The 20909-nt window shown below is 42.6% G+C and overlaps 1 protein-coding gene across 5 annotated transcripts in view; it reads left to right on the top strand.

The window, feature by feature from the left end:
- The window catches only part of mast2 (microtubule associated serine/threonine kinase 2), a 240637-nt gene that overhangs the window by 110556 nt on the left and 109172 nt on the right, over positions 1–20909 (top strand). Inside the window, exon 1 of one of the 5 annotated variants that reach the window (XM_034179343.1) lies at positions 13579–13689. The exons of the other annotated variants lie outside the window; for them this stretch is intronic. Within the exon in view, the coding sequence (XP_034035234.1) occupies positions 13636–13689 (54 nt within the window). The 5' untranslated portion in view covers positions 13579–13635. Of the gene's footprint in view, positions 1–13578; positions 13690–20909 lie in introns of those variants that run through there. 5 annotated transcript variants of the gene reach the window in all.

Genomic DNA, 20909 nt, shown 5'->3' with positions numbered 1-20909 from the left:
CTGTATGTTCATTAATACTTTGATTTGCAGCAACTGATTTGGTTAAAGGAAAAAATGTTGGGAACTGTGATAGACTGGCGTCCTGTCCAGGTCGGACGACAGGAAGGCAAACTGAGTTGTACAGGACAGTCAAGTGCTTAACAGTTGAGAAACCACATGGTGCAACACTGTATGGTCTTACATAAAAAGCTATTTCTTACATAAATGGCTATTTTGGGGGTAATTTTCAGTTCAACTTTTTAAAAAATGGTACCAGTTGGTTCCCCATGTCGTGAGGATTCAGAATATATATAGTTTTTAGGGCTACATATTATAGTTTGGGTGGGGTGCAATTGGAATTAACCACTTTCTAATTGTTGTACTCAGGCTTTCTTGATGACATGATCAGTATTTGGGGGGAGGGGAGGGGCAGTGAAATTAGATACATTTTGTATTTCTTGTTGACATCATCGGGGGGGGGGGGGGGGGGGGGGGGGATTGAAATTACAATTCTGACCACTTTATACTTTTTGTACTCGGGCTTTCTTGATGACATCAAGAAACCATAAAAGATAAATAGATAAAAAGAATAGATTAAAGCATTAAATTATTGGTTTGCCAGAACTAAAAAACAAAACAAAAATGGTAGCAGTTTGTAAAAGTGGGATCACAGTGTGAAAATGACTGTGTTTAAAGCCAGGGAAAAAATAAAGCCAGCAAGCCACGGCTGGAAAGGAAAACAGTGAGAAGGAGCACAGAGGAGGCTGTCCATGAACGGAGAACAGCAGAACAGCAAAAGAGCGATTTTGCATAAATAAACGGACAAGCATAAAGTTAAAAGTGGGATCACGATGTGTGTGTTTAAAGCCGCAGAAGTAATAAAGCCAACGAGCCGCGGAGCCAGCGAGGAGCACAGAGGCAGCTGTCCAGGAACCCTTGGTTCGGTTCTAGCTGGTCTGGTGCACTACAGGTGGACAGCAGCCTGGTGCACAACCTCGTGTCTATCACTTCATATCCCTTGTGTCTGTCTCTTCGTATCCCTCGTGTCTATCGCTTCGTATCTCTCGTGTCTATCACTTCATATCCCTTGTCTATCTCTTCGTATCCCTCATGTCTATCGCTTCATATCCCTTGTGTCTATCTCTTCATATCCCTTGTGTCTATCTCTTTGTATCCCTTGTGTCTATCTCTTTGTATCCCTTGTGTCTATCTCTTTGTATCCCTCGTGTCCATCGCACCGTATCCCTCGTGTCCATCGCTTCGTATCCCTCCTCGTGTCTATCGCTTCGTATCCCTCCTCGTGTCCATCGCTTCGTATCCCTCCTCGTGTCCATCGCTTCGTATCCCTCCTCGTGTCCATCGCTTCGTATCCCTCCTCGTGTCCATCGCTTCCTATCCCTCCTCGTGTCTATCGCTTCCTATCCCTCCTCGTGTCCATCGCTTCCTATCCCTCCTCGTGTCCATCGCTTCGTATCCCTCCTCGTGTCCATCGCCTCGTATCCCTCCTCGTGTCCATCGCCTCGTATCCCTCCTCGTGTCCATCGCCTCGTATCCCTCCTCGTGTCCATCGCCTCGTATCCCTCCTCGTGTCCATCGCCTCGTGTCCATCGCCTCGTGTCTATCGCTTCGTATCCCTCCTCGTGTCCATCGCTTCGTATCCCTCCTCGTGTCCATCGCTTCGTATCCCTCCTCGTGTCCATCGCTTCGTGTCTCTTTTATATTTTTTCAGTGTTAGCTTTCAGTGTTTTTCTTGATGGACAGATGTCGACTTACTGTTTGTGTTGCTTGTTTGGCCAAATAAATCTAAATGTGCAACTTCAAATAGTTAAAGAGAAGAAAAACTGTGCATATGGTGTAGTTACCACCAGGAGCTGCACATGCTTAATATATGATGATAATAGATGATATCCACCTAATTAAGCCTTCCACATACACACTAATCTACAGAAAAAATTGTAGAAAAAGGTGAAAATTTCTTTTCACTGTTTTACAAAATTTCAGTGCTACTGCACTATTGTGCACAGCAATGTGCACGAAGAGTGAAATCCCATTCAGTGATACAGGGTTTGGTTTCATGTTTGCAGGCTGTCAGATGTTGCGTTCCCCATTCAGATGTAAAGGCTGTAGTAATGCAGAATCAGCTGAGTCTCTCACTCTCTCTCACACACACTCACACACACACACACACACTGTAAACTCGTGTTTATGCCTCTGACGAGCTGATTCAGTGAGAACACCGAAGCTGCAGAACCATCGGTGGAACTCTGTGTCCTAGTACATGCAGCTAAACCGAGTTTAGATTCCAGGATGTCACTGCACCTGGTTGTTTATCTTGAACTTTAATTTATAGCGTGATATTGACAACCAGTTTTTAAGAAACACCTCTCGTATTCAAACACAGAAGGATCATGGACCACGTGGCACTGATTCAGCGTTTCCTCTTTCTCTGTCCTTTATTTAAACAGTCACCAGGCTGTGACCCTCCACCTCCAGATTAAATATTAGAAGTCCTTTTTCAGAAATATAAACTCTGACATTCATTTCTGGGAGCATGCACTGACACATACTGCTTTGGGTCCTGGATGGCAACCACCCAGGCAGACAACTGGTCTAATCCCACGTGTCTAAAATAACCATCTGTCTGCTGCAGCCAGGTGAAACCTGGGTGTGTTCAATACCTTCTCCAGCTACTGGGGTCCTCAGCACTCTGGCACCTAGATGCTGGGTCAGACACAGAGAAACGGGTCACGTGGACAAAATGTCGTATCTGATGTTCCCTCACAATGCAAGTGATCCTCCTCATCTTAGTCTCTCTTAGTACTGCTCCTTTGATACAAACTCATTCCAGCAGTACCTGAGGATCTTTCAGAGTATCATAATATCAAAGACATCCAGTCTTTGCCTTAGGTCACTGGTTAGCATCCAAGTCTCACAACCATACAGCAAGACGGGTAGTACCACGACCCTAAAGACCGGAAGCCTCATGTACAAAGGCTGTTTATGCACAAAAACATGGAGTACATCCGTCTCCATGTGTATACAGTGCAACATAACACAGTACAACATTCAGATAGATTGTTGGGGGGTGGGGTTCCCAGGTTTCAGCACCAGGTTGGTCGGGGAGGTTTTCCCCAATTGGTTCTTGGAATGCAACTCAGCATTCTTCTTCCTCCAAACACGACGAGCTGAGTTTTTACTAAAAAGTTCTATTTTGCTTTCATCTGACCACATGATATTCTCCCAATCCTCTTCTGGATCATCCATATGCTCTCTGGCAAACTTCAGACGGGCCTGGACATGTATTGGCTTAAGTAGGGGGACACGCCTGGCACAGCAGGATTTGAGTCCCTCTCTGCGTAGTGTGTAGCCTTTGTTACTTTGGTCCCAGCTCTCTGCAGGTCATTCATCAGGTCCCTCCGTGTAGTTCTGGGATTTTTGTTCACCATTCTCATGATCATTTTGACCCCACAGGATGACAACTTGCGTGAAGCCCCAGATCGAGGGAGATTATCAATGGTCTTGTATGTCTTCCATTTTCTTACAACTGCTCCCACACTTGATTTATTAACACCAACCTGCTTGACTATTGTAAAGTCACTCTTCCCAGCCTGGTGCACATCTACAATGTTCTTCCTGGTGTCCTTCAACAGATCTTTGGTCTTGGCCATGGTTGAGTTTGGAATCTGACTGTTTGAGGCTGTGGACAGGTGTCTTTTATACAGATAATGAGTTCAAACAGGTGCCATTAATACAGGTAACAGGTGGAGGACGGAAGAGCTTCTTAAAGAAGAAGTTACAGGTCTGTGAGAGCCAGAAATCTTGCTTGTTTGTGAGTGACCAAATACTTATTTTCCACCATAATTTACAAATAAATTCTTTAAAAATCCTACAATGTGATTTCCTGGATTTTTTTTTTTTTTCATTTTGTGTCTCAGTGTTGAAGTGTACCTATGATGAAAATTACAGACCTCTCTCATCTTTCTAAGTACGAGAACTTGCACAATCAGGGACTGACTAAATACTTTTTGGCCCCACTGTACAAACTTTGTTGGTGGCAATTGAAAAATTCCAGCCTACAAGAGTGCACTCATTAAAACAGTCATGTGACATAGTGAGTGTACCCCACGACCCTTCAGAGGACTTGTTGTGGTGCTGCTGAAGGTCTGTCAGGTCTGGCGTCCTCTTATTTGCAACCTGACCAGATAGCATGTAGCGCGAGGTGAGAGGTCACAGAAACACAGCTCCCCACTGCTCCAGGACTTCTATCGGTAGGAAAAGATTAAGAGAGCGCTGAAAATAACTTTGGTGAAGTGGGTGGGCTGTTAGAGACCATTAATGGAACATAAGTCTGCTGTTTGACCTGTGAAGTGGGAAATGGAGAGAAAACCGGGTCAGGGGTCAAATTGATAGCTATTGAGTCTGTTTTTAGGTCAGTGTACTAAAGGAAGACGGTGATAAATCTCCAGAACATTCTGTTTGTTGGCCTCGTTTTATTTTAGACGTGTGTGTGGATGAAGATTTGAATAAAATATAAATTAATTAAAAATACAACATTAAAACAACCATATCCTAATTTGCAGTCTGTACTTGTCCTCGAGGAAGTGATGTTTTCATCAGAGCTGAAATTATCAATTGATTAGTGTAATAATTGCTTTCTTGTTTCCCGTCTGTAATGGGGATTTAAAAAAGCTTTTGATTCTTCTACTTCATATGTGAGGAATTTCTCTTTTGAGAAAAAACTTTTTGTAAAATTGATTTTTAAGCCATTTTACACTCGTCGTCATCATCATATTTTGTTGTGCCACTGCTGCAACCAGTTCAGGGCTTCTTGGTTGGCTTCATATACGTCTTGTTGGGTGACATTTGGACCCACTTAACAATTACTACTAGGGGTGTCGGAAAAAATTGATTCACGTCCGAATCGTGATTATTTATTCCAATTCTGAATCAATCCAAAATGTCCAAGAATCGATTTTTAAAATTTTTTTTTAAACATTTTCTTGCTTACTCGCTGCGTGTACTGTTTGTCAGGCAATGGCTTCCGTACTACAGTGTCCCCGCGAGGGGGGGGATTGGCGTGCTTCAAACACTCGCAGAGTTCAGTGGCTGTAGCTTAGCATGGCGGATGAAGAGCTAATTCAGCCAGCACCGTCTTTGCTGAAGGCAAATGTTTGGGCGCATTTTGGATTTTATTATTTGCTGCGTAAGAAGGAGCTTGACATGATTTATGCAAAATCTGCAAAATGAAAGTCAAGTACTTCGGAAACACTTCAAATCCGCAAGCCCACATGCTACGCTATGACCCGGAGCTAAAAGAGGGGAGCAGCGGTCTCTGCCGACTACTGACCAGCACTTTGCTAAACTGCCAGCCAACTCTGAACGAGCAAAGCAGATAAGTAAATTTACATCTGGATGAATCACTTGATTAACCTTGTAAAGCTGCATTTTCTTAAACATAAACATTTTTAAGTAATATAACTATTTCTCAGAGCACTTTGAATCGAAAATCGATTCTGAATCGAATCATCACCCCAAGAATCAGAATCGAATTGAATCGTGAGTTGTTGAACGATTCACATCCCTAATTACTACTGCACCTATAATAATTATGCGGGTTAAATGAGATGTTGTCCTAGTTTTGATTTTTCTGGACACAAAACTTTAAATTGGTTTTAATTTGGCTAAATTTAAGGTAACTCAGTTTACTGTTTCATATCCTAAAGCTCAGCTTGTTTTGGCCACAGCATCAGACATGACAAATTTACTGGAAACACTCATCTTTGGGCTTTTTATTTTGGGGTTTTTAACATGCGTGGTTGCCTTTCACTGCTTTGACTGATGTGGTCTCGCATCAGGAATATCGTTGCTGTTGTGTAAACCACTTTCCCATGAACTCCCACAAAGTCTGAGTGGCTTCAGTCTTGTCATATTGTTCATGTGTTCCTGTTGAGACCAGTGCAAGGCTGTAATTATTATTGGGATTGTTTTTGAAACTGCAGTTGCTTACTGTAATAGTCTGATGAGACCTGGCAACTCTAGTCAGCAGCATCATCATCATCATCATCATCATCATCATCATCATCATGATGGAGCCAAAGGAACACAGGCGATCTTCAGGTGTGAGCAGAAATAACAACGGCATAACATTGAAGATGAAACAAAGCAACAGGAACAACTAATTAACATGTGAGCAGAGATTCTATTGGGAAGAAATCTGAATAAATGTGTTTTGCTGGATGTCTGCTGGAGCGGTGGAGTTTGCTGCATCAGATGTCAGTATTGTTAGTTACATTTGCATAGTTTTAAATTAACTTTACAAAATGATCAAGTAATGAAGCTGTTGTTTTATCAAAGTGCTTTTAGATTTAAAATGTTTGGAGATTAGACATTTCAAGTTTCCAGTGAATGCAGCAAGAAATTCAAACCTTGATGCATGCAACTGTGCACTTCCTCCTTCATGTTGTCCCCCCCCCCCCCCCCAAAAAAAAATTATCAGCCATAAAATTAGATGTAATTTTTTTTGTTATATACCACATAAATAAAGGTATTTTATGTTAACCAGTTTTCAAGTAAATTTTTTTTTCTTTTTTTTTTTTTTTTTTGGAAAATTGAAGCAGACTACACCTTTAATTTTGATTAATCAATGAGATTTCAACAACTTAAAATATTGTAGAGCTGTGAGGGGACGTCTTTAAATATTATGTGTAAATCCTCAAAATTATTCACTTTGACAGAAAATGGGTAAAACCTGCAGTTCTGTATGGAGTTGCCCCCCCAGTTAATGACTGAGGAAATACGAGGGCTGTCAATAAAGTATAGGTCCTTTTTATTTTTTTCAAAAACTATATGGATATCATTCATATGTTTTTACGTCAGACATGCTTGAACCCTCGTGCGCATGCGTGAGTTTTTCCACGCCTGTCGGTGACGTCATTGGCCTGTGAGCACTCCTTGTGGGAGGAGTCGTCCAGCCCCTCGTCAGAATTCCTTTGTCTGAGAAGTTGCTGAGAGACTGGCGCTTTGTTTGATCAAAATTTTTTCTAAACCTGTGAGACACATCGAAGTGGACACGGTTCGAAAAATTAAGCTGGTTTTCAGTGAAAATTTTAACGGCTGATGAGAGATTTTGAGGTGATTCTGTCGCTTTAAGGACTTCCCACGGTGCGAGACGTCGCGCAGCGCTCTCAGCCGCCGTCGTCAGCCTGTTCAAGCTGAAAACCTCCACATTTCAGGCTCTATTGATCCAGGACGTCGTGAGAGAACAGAGAAGTTTCAGAAGAAGTCGGTTTCAGCATTTTATCCGGATATTCCACTGTTAAAGGAGATTTTTTTAATGAAAGACGTGCGGACGGGAACAGTTGGAACATGTCCTGCTGTTAAACAATTTCTCATATACTCACTCCACTGAAAGCCATCAAAAGCCGCCTGGATTTTACAAATGGTTATCAACACGGAGGTGTTTTCCTGTGCCGCCGCACCGCGTCGGCTGCGTCCCGACGCGCGGACCCGTCCGCACGTCTTTCATTAAAAAAAATCTCCTTTAACAGTGGAATATCTGGATAAAATGCTGAAACCGACTTCTTCTGAAACTTCTCTGTTCTCTCACGACATCCTGGATCAATAGAGCCTGAAATGTGGAGGTTTTCAGCTTGAACAGGCTGACGACGGCGGCTGAGAGCGCTGCACGACGTCTTGCACCGTGGGAAGTCCTTAAAGCGACAGAATCACCTCAAAATCTCTCATCAGCCGTTAAAATTTTCACTGAAAACCAGCTTAATTTTTCGAACCGTGTCCACTTCGATGTGTCTCACACGTTTAGAAAAAATTTTGATCAAACAACGCGCCAGTCTCTCAGCAACTTCTCAGACAAAGGAATTCCGACGAGGGGCTGGACGACTCCTCCCACAAGGAGTGCTCACAGGCGAATGACGTCACCGACAGGCGTGGAAAAACTCAAGCATGCGCACGAGGGTTCAAGCATGTCTGACGTAAAAACATATGAATGAAATCCATATAGTTTTTGAAAAAAATAAAAAGGACCGTTGCTTTATTGACAGACCTCGTATAAGTTAGGTGATGACATTCTGGAGCACGCGGCTGTTGAGCGGTCTGTTGGGGCTGAACGTGTCCCCGTGTGGCGGTGTGTGGCGCTGCTATGTGTAAACAGAATTAGTGGTGCTATTGACAGCTCTGACGGCACAAACAAAAGGTTTTGTGTTCCTGACCACGTTAAGTCCTGATCGGTGCTGACGGAGCCCGTATGTCTCGTTTCCTCACCGCCACGTGTGATTGGCTGCTGGCAGACAGAGTCTGCTTCAGGTTCTCTGATGTGGTCATGGCAAAGGTTTCTTTAGTGAGTCACACTGGAATTTAAACACGAGCACTTAACTGATCGGAGGAAGGAAAGAAGAAAAAAAAAAGTATTTTTACAAGATGTGTGTTTATTTTTAAACGATGAGAACATTCTCATTTTCTCTGGTTTGATTCAACTGATTCAGGTTTTAAATTTGGCCTTTCCTTGAACGCCACACGATGATCTGCATTTCTTAACTCCGTCTTTGCTGCTGTTTGTCCAGCAGGAGAACTGTCGCTCCTGCAAGGTGCTGCAGTTCTTCGTCAGAATGCCGGTATCCCACAGAGACGAACTACCCATCGGGATGAGTTCCACCGTGCATCTCTCTCTCTCTCTCTCGAGCTACAAAATGTATTAATTGTCTTAACAAAATGCAGTTTTGAAATATATACGCTGTAATTTACCAATCTGTATACCAGCAATGGGATGATATTGATATTTTTCTGCCATAATTATCTTAGTCATAGTAATTGAGCTTTCAATCTGTGTGTTTTTTTCAGATGCCGTTTAGATATTTATGGAGTATCTTCATGTCTGACTTGCTTTTTGTAATCCTGTTTTTAGCTTCCTGTTTATAAAGAAAATATGTGTTACGAACTGATTGTCATGTAAACAGACCGGTAACCAGCCAATCAGAGTGCACGTAGTGTTGCAGCCATATAATAACATAAATTATCTGTCCAATAAATTCCAAAGGATAATGAGGTGCAAATAAATGAGGATTATTGTGATGAACGATTATCACAATAACAAAAAAAGAGCCTATTTTAAGAATACTTATTGTTTTATAGTGATTGCATTTTACACATTACACGGTGGGTGGGTGGGGGGGCTCATCTTGACACATTAACTGTCGATTTACGCTATGGGGAGTTCAACACGATGGAACACCAGATCCTTTTTTTTTTTTTTTAATGGAGCATGTTTTATCTGCCACGCTCTCAAACCTACAAGAAACTGCACAAAAACATATTCAGTGTTTCACCCATGTCCTCTAATGCTGCAAAACTGAACTTTCCCCCCAATAATTTAAATTCCTGCTTGTGTCTGGGCCCTTTGATCGTCGCCCAGCACTGACCTGCAGAGATGAGGAGGCAGTGAGATGTCTCACTCGTTACTTTAATCATCAGTCTTAGCTCTACTAAAATATGTTTTAATCTTTTTTTCTTCTTCTTCTTCAACACTTTTGGGTGCTTTTGTTGCCTGATGTGGCTCTTGGCTTGCCTCAGGCAGTTAGACAGTCATTATCTTTGAGTCCTGACTTACACCACAATCACCAACTGAAGCAGTCATTGGGATGGAAAACCTGCAGACTGTTGGCACTTTGTTGTATTAATATTTAAGTCAGGAGCATTATTTAGTATTTAGTCTGATTGTTTAATCTGTGACAGAAATGTGGACTCTCTCCGTCCATCCCTTGCCTTCAGCCCGTCTGCAACTCCTATCGAGAATGGGCTGAATCCTCCTCCTGGTTGACTGACTTAATCGTGCATGCAGGGAGGCAGAGGGGTGGAAAAAATGATACCTGCAGGTTTCAGAGGTCAGGTGCGTGGAGGAGAGCAGAAGTCAGGTTATTTCAGAAGGAGAGAACAGAAGCTGGGATCAGACTAAAGGCCCAGTCACACGGCACTTAACGAAGGGTGACGAGGCCCTGACGAAACAAGAAATCTGGACTTTCATTGACTGTCGTTGGCATCGTTTAACCTTCGCGCAGCTTCGTTCCTGCAGCTGGCGCTACATCAGGATTTTTAAACTGTTGAAAAATTTGAACGAAGGGCAACGAAAACCGCAATTCATCTGTGTCTTGTTTTGCTGTCGTTCTTGACGTGTTTTAATCGTTTGTTTAGTTTTTGTAACGTTATTGTTTAATTTGACTTCGTTGGAGCAGCTGAATGTTTTCACACAGTGCAGAAGCCAGTTTGTGAGCGCCGAGGCTGCTGCTGCTTCATTTACCGTCAGAAATTTCAGGACAAACCCAGCCTGTTTGCTTGAATTTTTTTATGGGGGGGGGCAGCTTCAATGGGCTCAGGCACCTTACATAGGCCAGAATTAATCTTTTGTGTGGATATAATTAATTGTTTTGCCACAAGCAACTGTTTAATTTGAAACAACAAAAGTTGTGTAATTTCCAATGGTACTTGAATGCAGCATCAGCGGCAGCAAGAGTGCCTCTGTGCGCTTATTATTTTGTATTAAATATAACAATATGAGTGTTAGGAATGATAATCCAGTGCTTCTGTACATGTGGCAACAGGTAGATGAATCAAAATGATGATATAAAGAGCTGTTCTGGAAGGAAGAATTCACGTTGTGGATCAGTGATCAATAACCACACACGTGAGTCAATGCGCGCGTTCACGCGCACTGATTAATTTACTGCTCTGATATATTCAATCATCTTTACACTTATATTTATTCTCCCTTTTGACAGTTTTCTGTTATAAATTAATATATATGGCTTAGAACATAATACAGTGATACAGCAGTGACCACGGAACACTTTTTTTTTTTTAATTGGAGGAAGACGGAGCGCACAGCGTGCTGACAGACAGTGTGGATTCTGATGATGATGGAGGTGATCCCTCTTTTGATCTGGACGAGGAACCAGAGCAGGTGGACGTGCACACAGATCTCCACAGCTTCTGTTTGCAGTTTCTCCAGGACTCAGGCGCTATGAGCTCCGTTCCAGCGCTGAGTCATGGAACTCAGACGCAGACACACACTGCTCCAGCTGTGGCTCCAGGTGCGTTTCGTCGAGATCGTGAGCTTCGGTTTTGTTAAGTTCCTCTTTCGTCCCTTTTGCGCTCTTGCTTCGCAGGCTGTTCGGTGATAAAAGCTCTTTCGTCCACCTTTTCTCAACGAATTGTGACATTTTTTACTTTTTCCCTTTGTTCAGGAATCATCGTGTGCCGTGTGACTGGGCCATAAGATTGAGGGTACTGGTTTAAAATGTCCAATTCAACGTGTGAGTGGATACGGCTTATGAGTGAGGACGGCACTCGTAGAGCTCAGACCATTTTCACAGGGAGGACTGTGAAATGATGTGCAATATAAACAATACAAAATTGGGCTACGATAAAGATTTTAATTCTATTCCACTAATGCGATCATTCATGTTGACACACTCTCCCTGCGACATGTGCAATGTACAGCCACAAGCTGCATCTGGCTTCAACATATTGTCATTGGTCGCCTTGAGTAAGTATGACTGAAAGTGAAACAGAGGAGCTGGTGAAAAAGACGGGTGCAACAGCCACTATTTGGATTTGGTTCATATTTAAGCTGCCCAACGAGCAGCAGCAAACTCTGTAGAGTGTGTGGGTCAACAGTTCTGGCAACGAGAGGTAATACAGCTACTCATGATGGAGAATTCAAAGCTTTTTGAATCACTGAATCGGTATGACGCAGTTGTGTTGAAATGATTCAGTGTTCAGTGGATTTGGGGAACTGATGGATGGATGACATCATGTTTCCATTGGAACCACAAACAGCCGCATTCAGCAGAACAATATTTCTGGTTTCAAGACATATGCATGCTCAGGGGAGCTGGATTTGAGCGGGATTCATGAGGTCTGATTACAAATGTGGATAGAATCTGGCTCACTCAGGGATCATGTCTTCACACTTCCTCAATACTCATTTCATGCTTCACTGAGCTGACATTCAATGCAGCGGTGAGGACATTGAACAACCTTCTTGCTCTGTGGTGCCTCCTCTGCGAGATGATCCACCACTCTGACATCCAGATAAAAATGCACACAACTGCACTGTGTTTTTCTTCAGTCTTGGCTAAATGAACAGTTGCACTACATGTTGCTGCATTGTGATGAGTTCTCACCCGGTTGTAGAGATTTGACCAATCAGAAGCCCAGGTTGAAGCATTGAACAACCACAAGATATGAACACATGAGGACCGTAAAAGTAAAGAACTGGTAGAGGAAAAATAAAATGTGCAGTCAATTTCAATTTATTTTCATTTATATAGCGTCAAATCACAACAGAGTTGCCTCAAGGTGCTTCACACAAGTAAGGCCTAACCTTACTAACCCCCAGAGCAGCAGTGGTAAGAAAAAACTCCCTTTGAGGAAGAAACCTCAAGCAGACCAGACTTGGAAAGTTCCTGGAAAGTCACCTGGAAAACTCTCCACCCAATGTCTGCTGAAAGTGCGCTGGCTTAGGCAGTGCTTTGTATCCTTTACTTCCTTTGAGTAGCTGTGGCTCAGGTTGTTGAGTGGGATAGTCGTGGGGTTGGTGGTTGGTCCATAGCTAGCGCTGTGTTGTGTGACTGTGAATGTAAGGATTTGAGTTATGTTGATCTATAAATGCGTACAGTTAACTGTACGTTGTTGAGCCTCCACTAGAACAAAAATTTGAGCAGTAAAGAAGATTAACGACTCATATAAATCATCCTGTGATGACTCGGACCAAACCCAGACACTGGAATGAACCAGTGCCCTCTCTGCAGATATCTTACATTTCTTTCTTTTCCTCATTATCGTGCCTCATTTGCTGTTTGTCTTTATTGATCGCTGCTCGTTCTTCGCTCTTTTAATCCTGTGGTATATCTATGTAGGTTTTAATGGTGCCCTGTGGAAAAACTGGTTTTCTGGATGATGGATGATCGCTCTCTCAGTGTTGTGAAATATCGATAACCCTGAGGTCCACAGGTGGAGGGGGGACAAAACAATCCCACTTTTTCTTCTTTAGCTTTAGTCACTTTTCCTTCTTTAGCTTTAGTCGTGTCGTCTTATAGCTCAGCAGCTCTGGCTAATCTTTGCTTCTGGAAGAAAAACTGTCAGAGCAACCCGTTGCCTCATTCAGGACTTGATGAGTATGAAAGAGATTTGATAACATGAAACAGTTTCCTGTTCAGTCCGACAGGTCCACCCAGTTATGCATCCTTTTCAGGTCACCACTCGCACACATCCATACGGCCACATAGACGGAGGATTTTAAAGTCCAGAGAAACAATCGCTAAGAATTATTGAAGAACTTACTAGAACACGTTAAGTTCAGAATCCAGCTGGTGTTTGACGACTAATCCGCAGTGGGACTTTACAACTCGTGGGAAAAATATGAGTGAGTTTATTCAGTACTTTTAAACCCACCAGCTCTTGTACTGGTGAGAGGGAAATAAAAATCCAATCAGTTAAGAACCAGTAAATCTTCTTTGTGGACTGCAGGTTAACATGCTGCACAATGCAGGCGATTGCCACAGAGCGTTTGTTGTGTTTGTGATGGAGTGTTCATGCGTGTCCCAATCTAACAAAGACGCAGACTCTGGTGACAGGAAGTCCAAGGAGATGTCACTCAGCTGGTACGGATTAAAGTTGAATTTCATCAGGGAGTCTGGCGAGGTAAGACTTTAAATAAGCAAACTTAAACTTTGAAATGCTGCAAATTGAGTTTAAAACATTTAGATTTGGGGACATCAATCTCACAATGAGTTTGATTAAAATGTAAGCTTATGTTGCGTAACTCTTTAAAATGTTGGCATGTGTTGGCTTTTGTAAAAGTAGAGTTGATTAATACGTCGGCCAGATGGGGTGTTCAGCCAGTGCATTCTGGGTGCCAGTCCCAAATGGGGAAGAAGCAGGAAAGATGTAAAGAGAGGAATGTGGAAGCACAGATAGATGGTAGTAGATTTTACCTGTTTGTGGCTGTTTGAATAATTATGTCAAGAAGAAGAAAGAGCACAGGGTGATGTATCAGAGTGGAGGAAGGTGCATACAAGTGGACGACATGCTTTGTCAAAGATGCACCCTAAAAGTAATTGGAGACTGTAAGGTGGTGGCAGGGGAGACTCTAGCTCTAGAGTCTAGAGTTTAGCTAGACTCTAGCTAAACTCTAGCTAGTTTGTTGGATGACTTTGGAGGTGGAGAAGAGCAACATAATTAAAGCTGAACCAAACATCAGATGGTGAAAACTGAAGGTGGTGGTGGAATGAAAATGCCCAGGAAAGTATAAAGACAAAGATTGGGGGAAAAGAATTGGGCTAGTTGGAGAGATAAAGAAAGAAGATGACAGTAAAAGGAAATGTGGCATAAAGTGAAAAGAGAAGTGGCAAAGGCTAAGGAAAGTGCAAATGGCAAGCTGTAGGTCAACACAAAGAAAGGAGAAAGACTTGTACCGACTGGCCAGATAAAGGGACTGAGCTGGAAAGGATGTGCAGCAGGTTAGGGTGGTAAAGGTTGCAGATGGTAATGTGTTGACAAGCGAGAAGAGTTTGTTGAGAAGGTGGAGGGAGTATTTTGAGGAGCTATTGAATCAAGAAAATAAGAGAAAGAAGGCTGGATTATGTGCAGAGAGTAAATCAGGAAGTATTGGGGATTAGTAAGGATGAAGTGAGGGCAAGAGAAGAGTTGAAAGGCAGTTGGGCCAGATGGCATTCCAGTAGAGGCATGAAAATTAGGAGACACAGCAGTGGAGTTTTTCAACAGATTACTTGGTAAAATCTTGGAAAGTGAGAGGATGCCTGAGGAGTGTGCTAGTTCTGATTTTTAAGAACATGGGTGATGTGCAGATCTGCAGTAATTACAGAGGCATAAAGAGGCATAAATGTGGTATGACACTGCTATATGTGATCATTACTTTGCGTTAGGCCTATAACGACAGCATTTTAATAGGTGTTGTTACTTTGTGTTGGCATATTTTTAAAAAAATCCCAGCATGTGCTCTGTTATTGTCACAGTTTTGAAGGTATTGCACAGTCCATATCCTGGTGCACTGTCACACCAATGATGACTATGACAGCAGTGTCCCACCCACCTCAAGTTCAAAGTTGATTTCACCAAAAAGGTATTAAAACCCGACTGCCTTTCAGTGTGCATGTGCACCAGCTTCCTAACTCAGTTTTACTGCAATCCAACAGAAATAACTCTTTTAGTGTCTTTAGATGTAACACAGTGGAGAAACACTGAGGAACAGCCACAGTACCACTTTAGGCGTTATGAGGTGACAAAGTTCGAGAGAAATTTTACCAATGTTTTTAATTTTTCCTCTCAGGGCCTCTTATCTCTGCATCTGTGCTCCTGGAAGTAAATCGATATTCTGCTTCTTTTAAGTGGAGCAATATCTGCTGACCCAGTCCATCGTTGGGTTTAAATCACTGCTGCTGGTGTTATTGTGAATGCTGATTGTCCGGTGCTGTCTGACCATGCAGACACTTCTTATGAATGGATTTTCTTTGCCAGAGGAAATATTGACTTCATTTCTTCCAGTTTCCTATTAATCTGTAAATAAAGGAGACGTGGAGGAAATGAAGACTGACTGTTTTTTTTATCGACTCAGCAGAAGAGATCGACCGTTAATCATCAACCTAATGAACCTTGTTCTCTGGTTGTCCTGTTCTTATTGAGCTTCACAAACAAATCTGTTGCTGAGATTAGACTTTTCACACCACAAAAACACACTGTTGGTTGTTTGGACAAATACTTCAGTTCTTCTGAAATCCCTCTGGTGGACACACACTCTTGCATAATAGATGGGGAATAACTTTCATGCTGCTCGGCATTCCGCTCGTTTGCACTGTAGCTAGGCTAAGGTAAGACTAACTGAACTGTGTATATATAATAATGTATATTGCGTTTAAAAATATGTAATCAGTTAAAGAGTTTATCTACATTTGGTGAGGTAAACGTGCAAACATTTAGCTACGCTTTTGCATGTTTGTTCAGTGGGGACAAGAAGCAGTTTCAGGTTTTTACCTCGTACAGTAACATTAATTAGCCTGTTAGCTTCTGTTAGCAGTCTGTGTTAAGTCAAATCTGGCATAGCTGTTGAGACAGTCTGGCAGGTGTTGTCTCTGGCCTCCGTGTGTGAGTTCCTCTTGTTGTTAGTGACTGATTGGATTCCCTGACACATACAGTTGTGCTCAAATGTTTACATACCCTGGCAGAATTTTAGATTTCCGGGGGGGGGTTCAGAGAATATGAATGATAACACAAAACTTTTTTGTCAATCATGGTTCGTGGTTGTGTGAAGCCATTTATTGTCAGACCACCGTGTTTACTCTTTTTAAATCATAATGACTGCAGAAACTACCCAAATGTCCCGATCAAACGTTTACATACTCTGATGAGACAACATAGTCATTTGGAGTGATGAGACCAAAAGGAAGCTGCATGTAGGTCGTACATGGACATTCCAACATGACAGTGATCCAGAACACAAGGCCAAGTTGACCTGTCATTGGCTACAGCAGAATAAAGTGAAGTTTCTGGAGTGGCCATCTCCGTCTCCTGACCTCAATATCATTGAGGTCACAGCACCACCAAGATCTAAACTTGAGACTGCACATGTGGGTTGGTACCCGAGTCGTCCTTTTTCAGCAGAACGTACGGTCATCGCTGTGGAGGGAGTTTGGAAAGATCTGGATTGGAATGTCTCCCTGTGGTCTGCAGAGTTGAAAGTGAGAGATGCACTTAATTTGCTTTGGGTAGAGAAGACTAAGGACATGCCACTGTTGCCACTGCCTGACCTGTTGACTTTGTGTCTTTATGTGTGTAGTTGTGACTTTGAGATGTTACTCTTGTGACTGGGCTCCTGTAGACAGTCTTGACCTGATCAGCTCCACCTGTGGATGAATCGGTTCATCATCACTGTGTCCATCACTGCAAAGACACACCGACGTGAGCGGGCTTAAACCGATGCAAAGTATTCTAACTTGATTTAGTGAAAAACTGTTCACCTCTGATGAGTCTGCAGCCTGCTGATGCTTGATGCTGACTTGGTCTAAGGGCTTGATCCAAGTTCCTCCTGAATAGCAGAGGTGGGATTTCATGCACCTGCAAAGGGAGGACACACTGACACAAAGTCACATTGTGCGTACAGCATCTTGATAAAAATTGAGAAGTATTTTTGAAAACGAGGTGCACCCGTTTCCCTGTGGAGTGTGTGTGACCCAGATTTCAGCAGCGCCCTCAGACGCCAGTGTTGACGGCTGGATCAGACCTCTGGCTGTACTGATGGATTCATAAAGGAAGCTCGCTGTAGGGACATGTGAGCATATTGCAGAAAAGCCCATACAGAGAACATTCCTTTGTCTTTCTGTTTTCCCCGTGTGCTTTGTTGGGCGTCTCTGTTATTCTCTTTTATTCAGTGAATTTGTTTCTGTTAAAAACACCCACGCTAAAATATCTGCCAGTGCACGTGGAGTGTGCACTCTCCCCCAGAGCAGATCCAACGAACATGATGCACTCTGCACTGCTGAACAGTCTATCCAGGCTGGGTGGGTTGTTTTTTTTTTTTGGTTTTTTTTTTTTGTGGTACATCATCAAAATTCATCACATAAAATACTGCTAAACTTACGTGTCATTTGTACCTCTGTTATTGAACAAGTAACAGCACCCTCTAGTGGCCAGTGGGACACTGCAATTGGCGACAAGGCTCCATAAGCGTCTTTATAGTCCTGTGTCTTTATTATATGTTATTCTCCATTTGCATCTTAGAAGATGCCAACATCACCCAGAATAGGAGCTTCACTGGTCCTCATCAGCATCCTTCAAGATCTGAAATATCACAACTGAATATGCAGGAGTTTCTCCAACCTTAAGGACAATTTGAGACTCGCTGATTTATTAATTGTACGCTTAACCTGCTAATTGCACTGATCATTGCAGAATCATAATTGTCCTGTTGTCTCCAGGTTCCATCCTGCTCGTGCCCTGTGGGTTTAGTTCGGGATGATGACCTCATGGAGCCATGACTGCATGTAGATGCTGATATCTTTGCAGGAAGAGGAAGGTCCAGGTCTTTTAGAGTCTGATTAGTCCTGGTTCTTTATGTGTGGTTGTGAGACCAGGGCCCAGTTTCATAAAGCAGACTAGTCTTTCAGTCTACTAAACTTAATCTACTACGGTTAGGCGTCCAACATTAGCCGTCTAATCACTATTTCACATCAATGGCTAAACTTGTAGATTGGCCATATTATACTACTCGACTGTTTCAACGGTCATAACGGCCTTGCGCATGCCGTTGCTAAGAGATGGCTCCAATGTGCAACAGTTTTGTTTACTTACGGGTTGGTTGTTGTCATGAACTATCCAGCCTTTGTTTTGTTAACTGGCTTTATTAACATTTATGAACAGCAGAACGACGTCCTTAACTCTTAGCCTAGCAATTTCTTCTTCCACACTTCTGTCAGTGTAACAGTGGTGCCCAGTGGCTAATGTGAGAACTGTCACAAACACATCATGACGGTCGCCATCTGCTGCAAACACGGCCAGAAGCAGAGGAAGCTCTCCTTTTGAAGAATACGAGTGACGTGGGGGTGCTTTTGAGTGTTCCATCAAGTGTTGGTACATGATAGTTGACTTTTTTTTGAGGTAAGACACTGAAGTTTTATCAGCTAAAATAAGATGAGCCTCCTCTGTGCCAGGCTAAAAACTTGAGTCAGGTAACACAAAACTTTAGCTGAATAAGCGCGTTGTGCAACGAATAACGTCAAAAAATTAGTCAACTACGTGAGTTTATTCAACTAAACAAGATTAGACTGCTTTATGAAACCGGGGCCTGGACTCTAACCAGGGGGTCTAAGATGACCTGTGGTTGCCTTAGGTACAGGATTTGTCTGGCAAATCTTTAGGTGCTGGAATGAACTAGACCCAGATGAAGTCAGCTGTGACATAACGGTCATGTGGTCCATGTGACTGACCCTGATCCAGCACATAGGTGTCTTATGGCTGAGGCGTCCCATGACTGGACAAGGCTGAGGTGGATGGACAGTTTATTGAGGTGGGGATGGACTTCAGGCTTCTCTGAGTGATTGGTAATTGTGACCTCAAGCAGTTCTGTCAGGTGGTCCACCAGTGCACAGTCCCAGATCTCACCTGGCTTAAGTGCTAAACTAATCTTGTATGTATATTTCTATGCCACCTGTGCAGTTTTATTTTTTTTCTTCTTCTAGGTCTTATTGACTTATTGTCTTGTCCCGTAGTGCCTTAGATGTTGATGTTGGAGAATTAGAACAGTTTATGTTCATCTGTCTCATAATACGCTCACTGACTGGGGTGACACCCAACACCATTGGAAGGATCTGGTCTACCACAGCAGCTGGTGCTCTCTCTGTACACGCCATGTTATTGGGAGACCACCCCAATGGTAACTGTATCTACCCACAGAGATCTGAACCCTTCCAGGGTTTCATGCTTCAGACGGTGCAGCCACTGCAATGTGGATTTTCCAAGGTGCCTCGGCAGCAGGTGTAGACCCCTCAGCACCGCACCAACCACCATCCTCCAAAGACGAGACCCTTCAACCTTCAGATGGAAGTTCCTCCCACTGACAGCAGAAACAAGAATCTTACTTTTTCAGGTTTTAGCTTTGAAAGACATTTTTATGGCAGCTGAAACACTAATCCAGCTGCTAACCCCCATGTTTGGACACAGACCACCAGTCCATGTGTCAGGTTGTACTGGATTACAGTGTCAGCAGGAGCAGGATCAATGCTGACCCTGACCTGACATCCTTCCAGGCTTTTAACAGCTTCCTGGACTCTGCCATCAGAAGTGTATCCATATGTGGTGAAAGCAGTGGTGGTATAATTAGGTAACTGCTAATTATCGAAGCTGATGTTTTCATTAGTAGATTAGCTTTCCAGGTAACTTTGAAAACCATCAGGGGACCAATTAGCTTCCGATAAATTTAGTTCCAATAGCTTTTAGACTGCTAACATATCTGTTACATGTTTTGTAGCAGACAGACAGCCATGAATGGTAGAGCTCAATCCTCTGCAGACAGAGGATAGAGCTGACTACCAGAGAGAAAGGAAGAGGGAGGGAAGAAAAAAAAAATTCTATTCACACCATACACACCTGCTGGTCTTTACACTGGAGTGTTGTACAGGCAGACAGTTTTGACTTATGGTTATACTTTTAAACAAATGCGGACAAGTTATTGTAATTAATGTCACGTCTGTCATTTTACAAAGTGAAAATATCAGCTATATGATTTAGTTTTAAAGTAATGCACTAATTTTGAAGGTTTTAGCATTTAGACACACATGCCGCATTGCATTATGGGTACATTCGTTTCCTGACATCAGTGGTTGCAGTGTTCATGGCAGTGTGAGCAGCCACGCATTCTCTAAAAGCGATAAATCACTTAAACAGAATTTTCAGTTTTCAAATTGCCTTTTTTTTTTTTTTTTACAAATGAAAACAATGACATATTTACAAATACAGATTTATTCGTAAAACCCACCACATGTTTCAGTAACTGTGTTTTTCCTACCTCCTTTCTCTCTGGTCACCAGGTGTCTTTTGCTGAGAGATGGCTGATCTGAGACAGAAGTGCTGATTTGTTGTTGTCAGTAGCTGCTGTGTACTGGTGTCAGTACTGAAAGTTATCGATTTAGCTTTTATCTGTAACTTCTGCAATTTTTTAGGATTTATTGGTTTATCTTTATAATAATTAGCTTCAGTTAGCGGATTAAAGCTAACTTTTTGGTTAGCTGTGCCACCACTGGCTGAAAGTGACATTCACCTATCTCATCGGTGACGTTCATGTTTCTGGGTCCTCAGCCTTTGACATCCAGAGACATCTGGGAAGAGCTTATGGATATCATGAGGTCAGAGCG

The sequence above is a fragment of the Thalassophryne amazonica genome, chromosome 10 (genome assembly GCF_902500255.1).
Source record: "Thalassophryne amazonica chromosome 10, fThaAma1.1, whole genome shotgun sequence".
NCBI lineage: Eukaryota > Metazoa > Chordata > Actinopteri > Batrachoidiformes > Batrachoididae > Thalassophryne > Thalassophryne amazonica.
The sequence above is the reverse complement of the archived record's forward strand: the minus strand, read 5'-3'. Positions and strand labels throughout refer to the sequence as shown.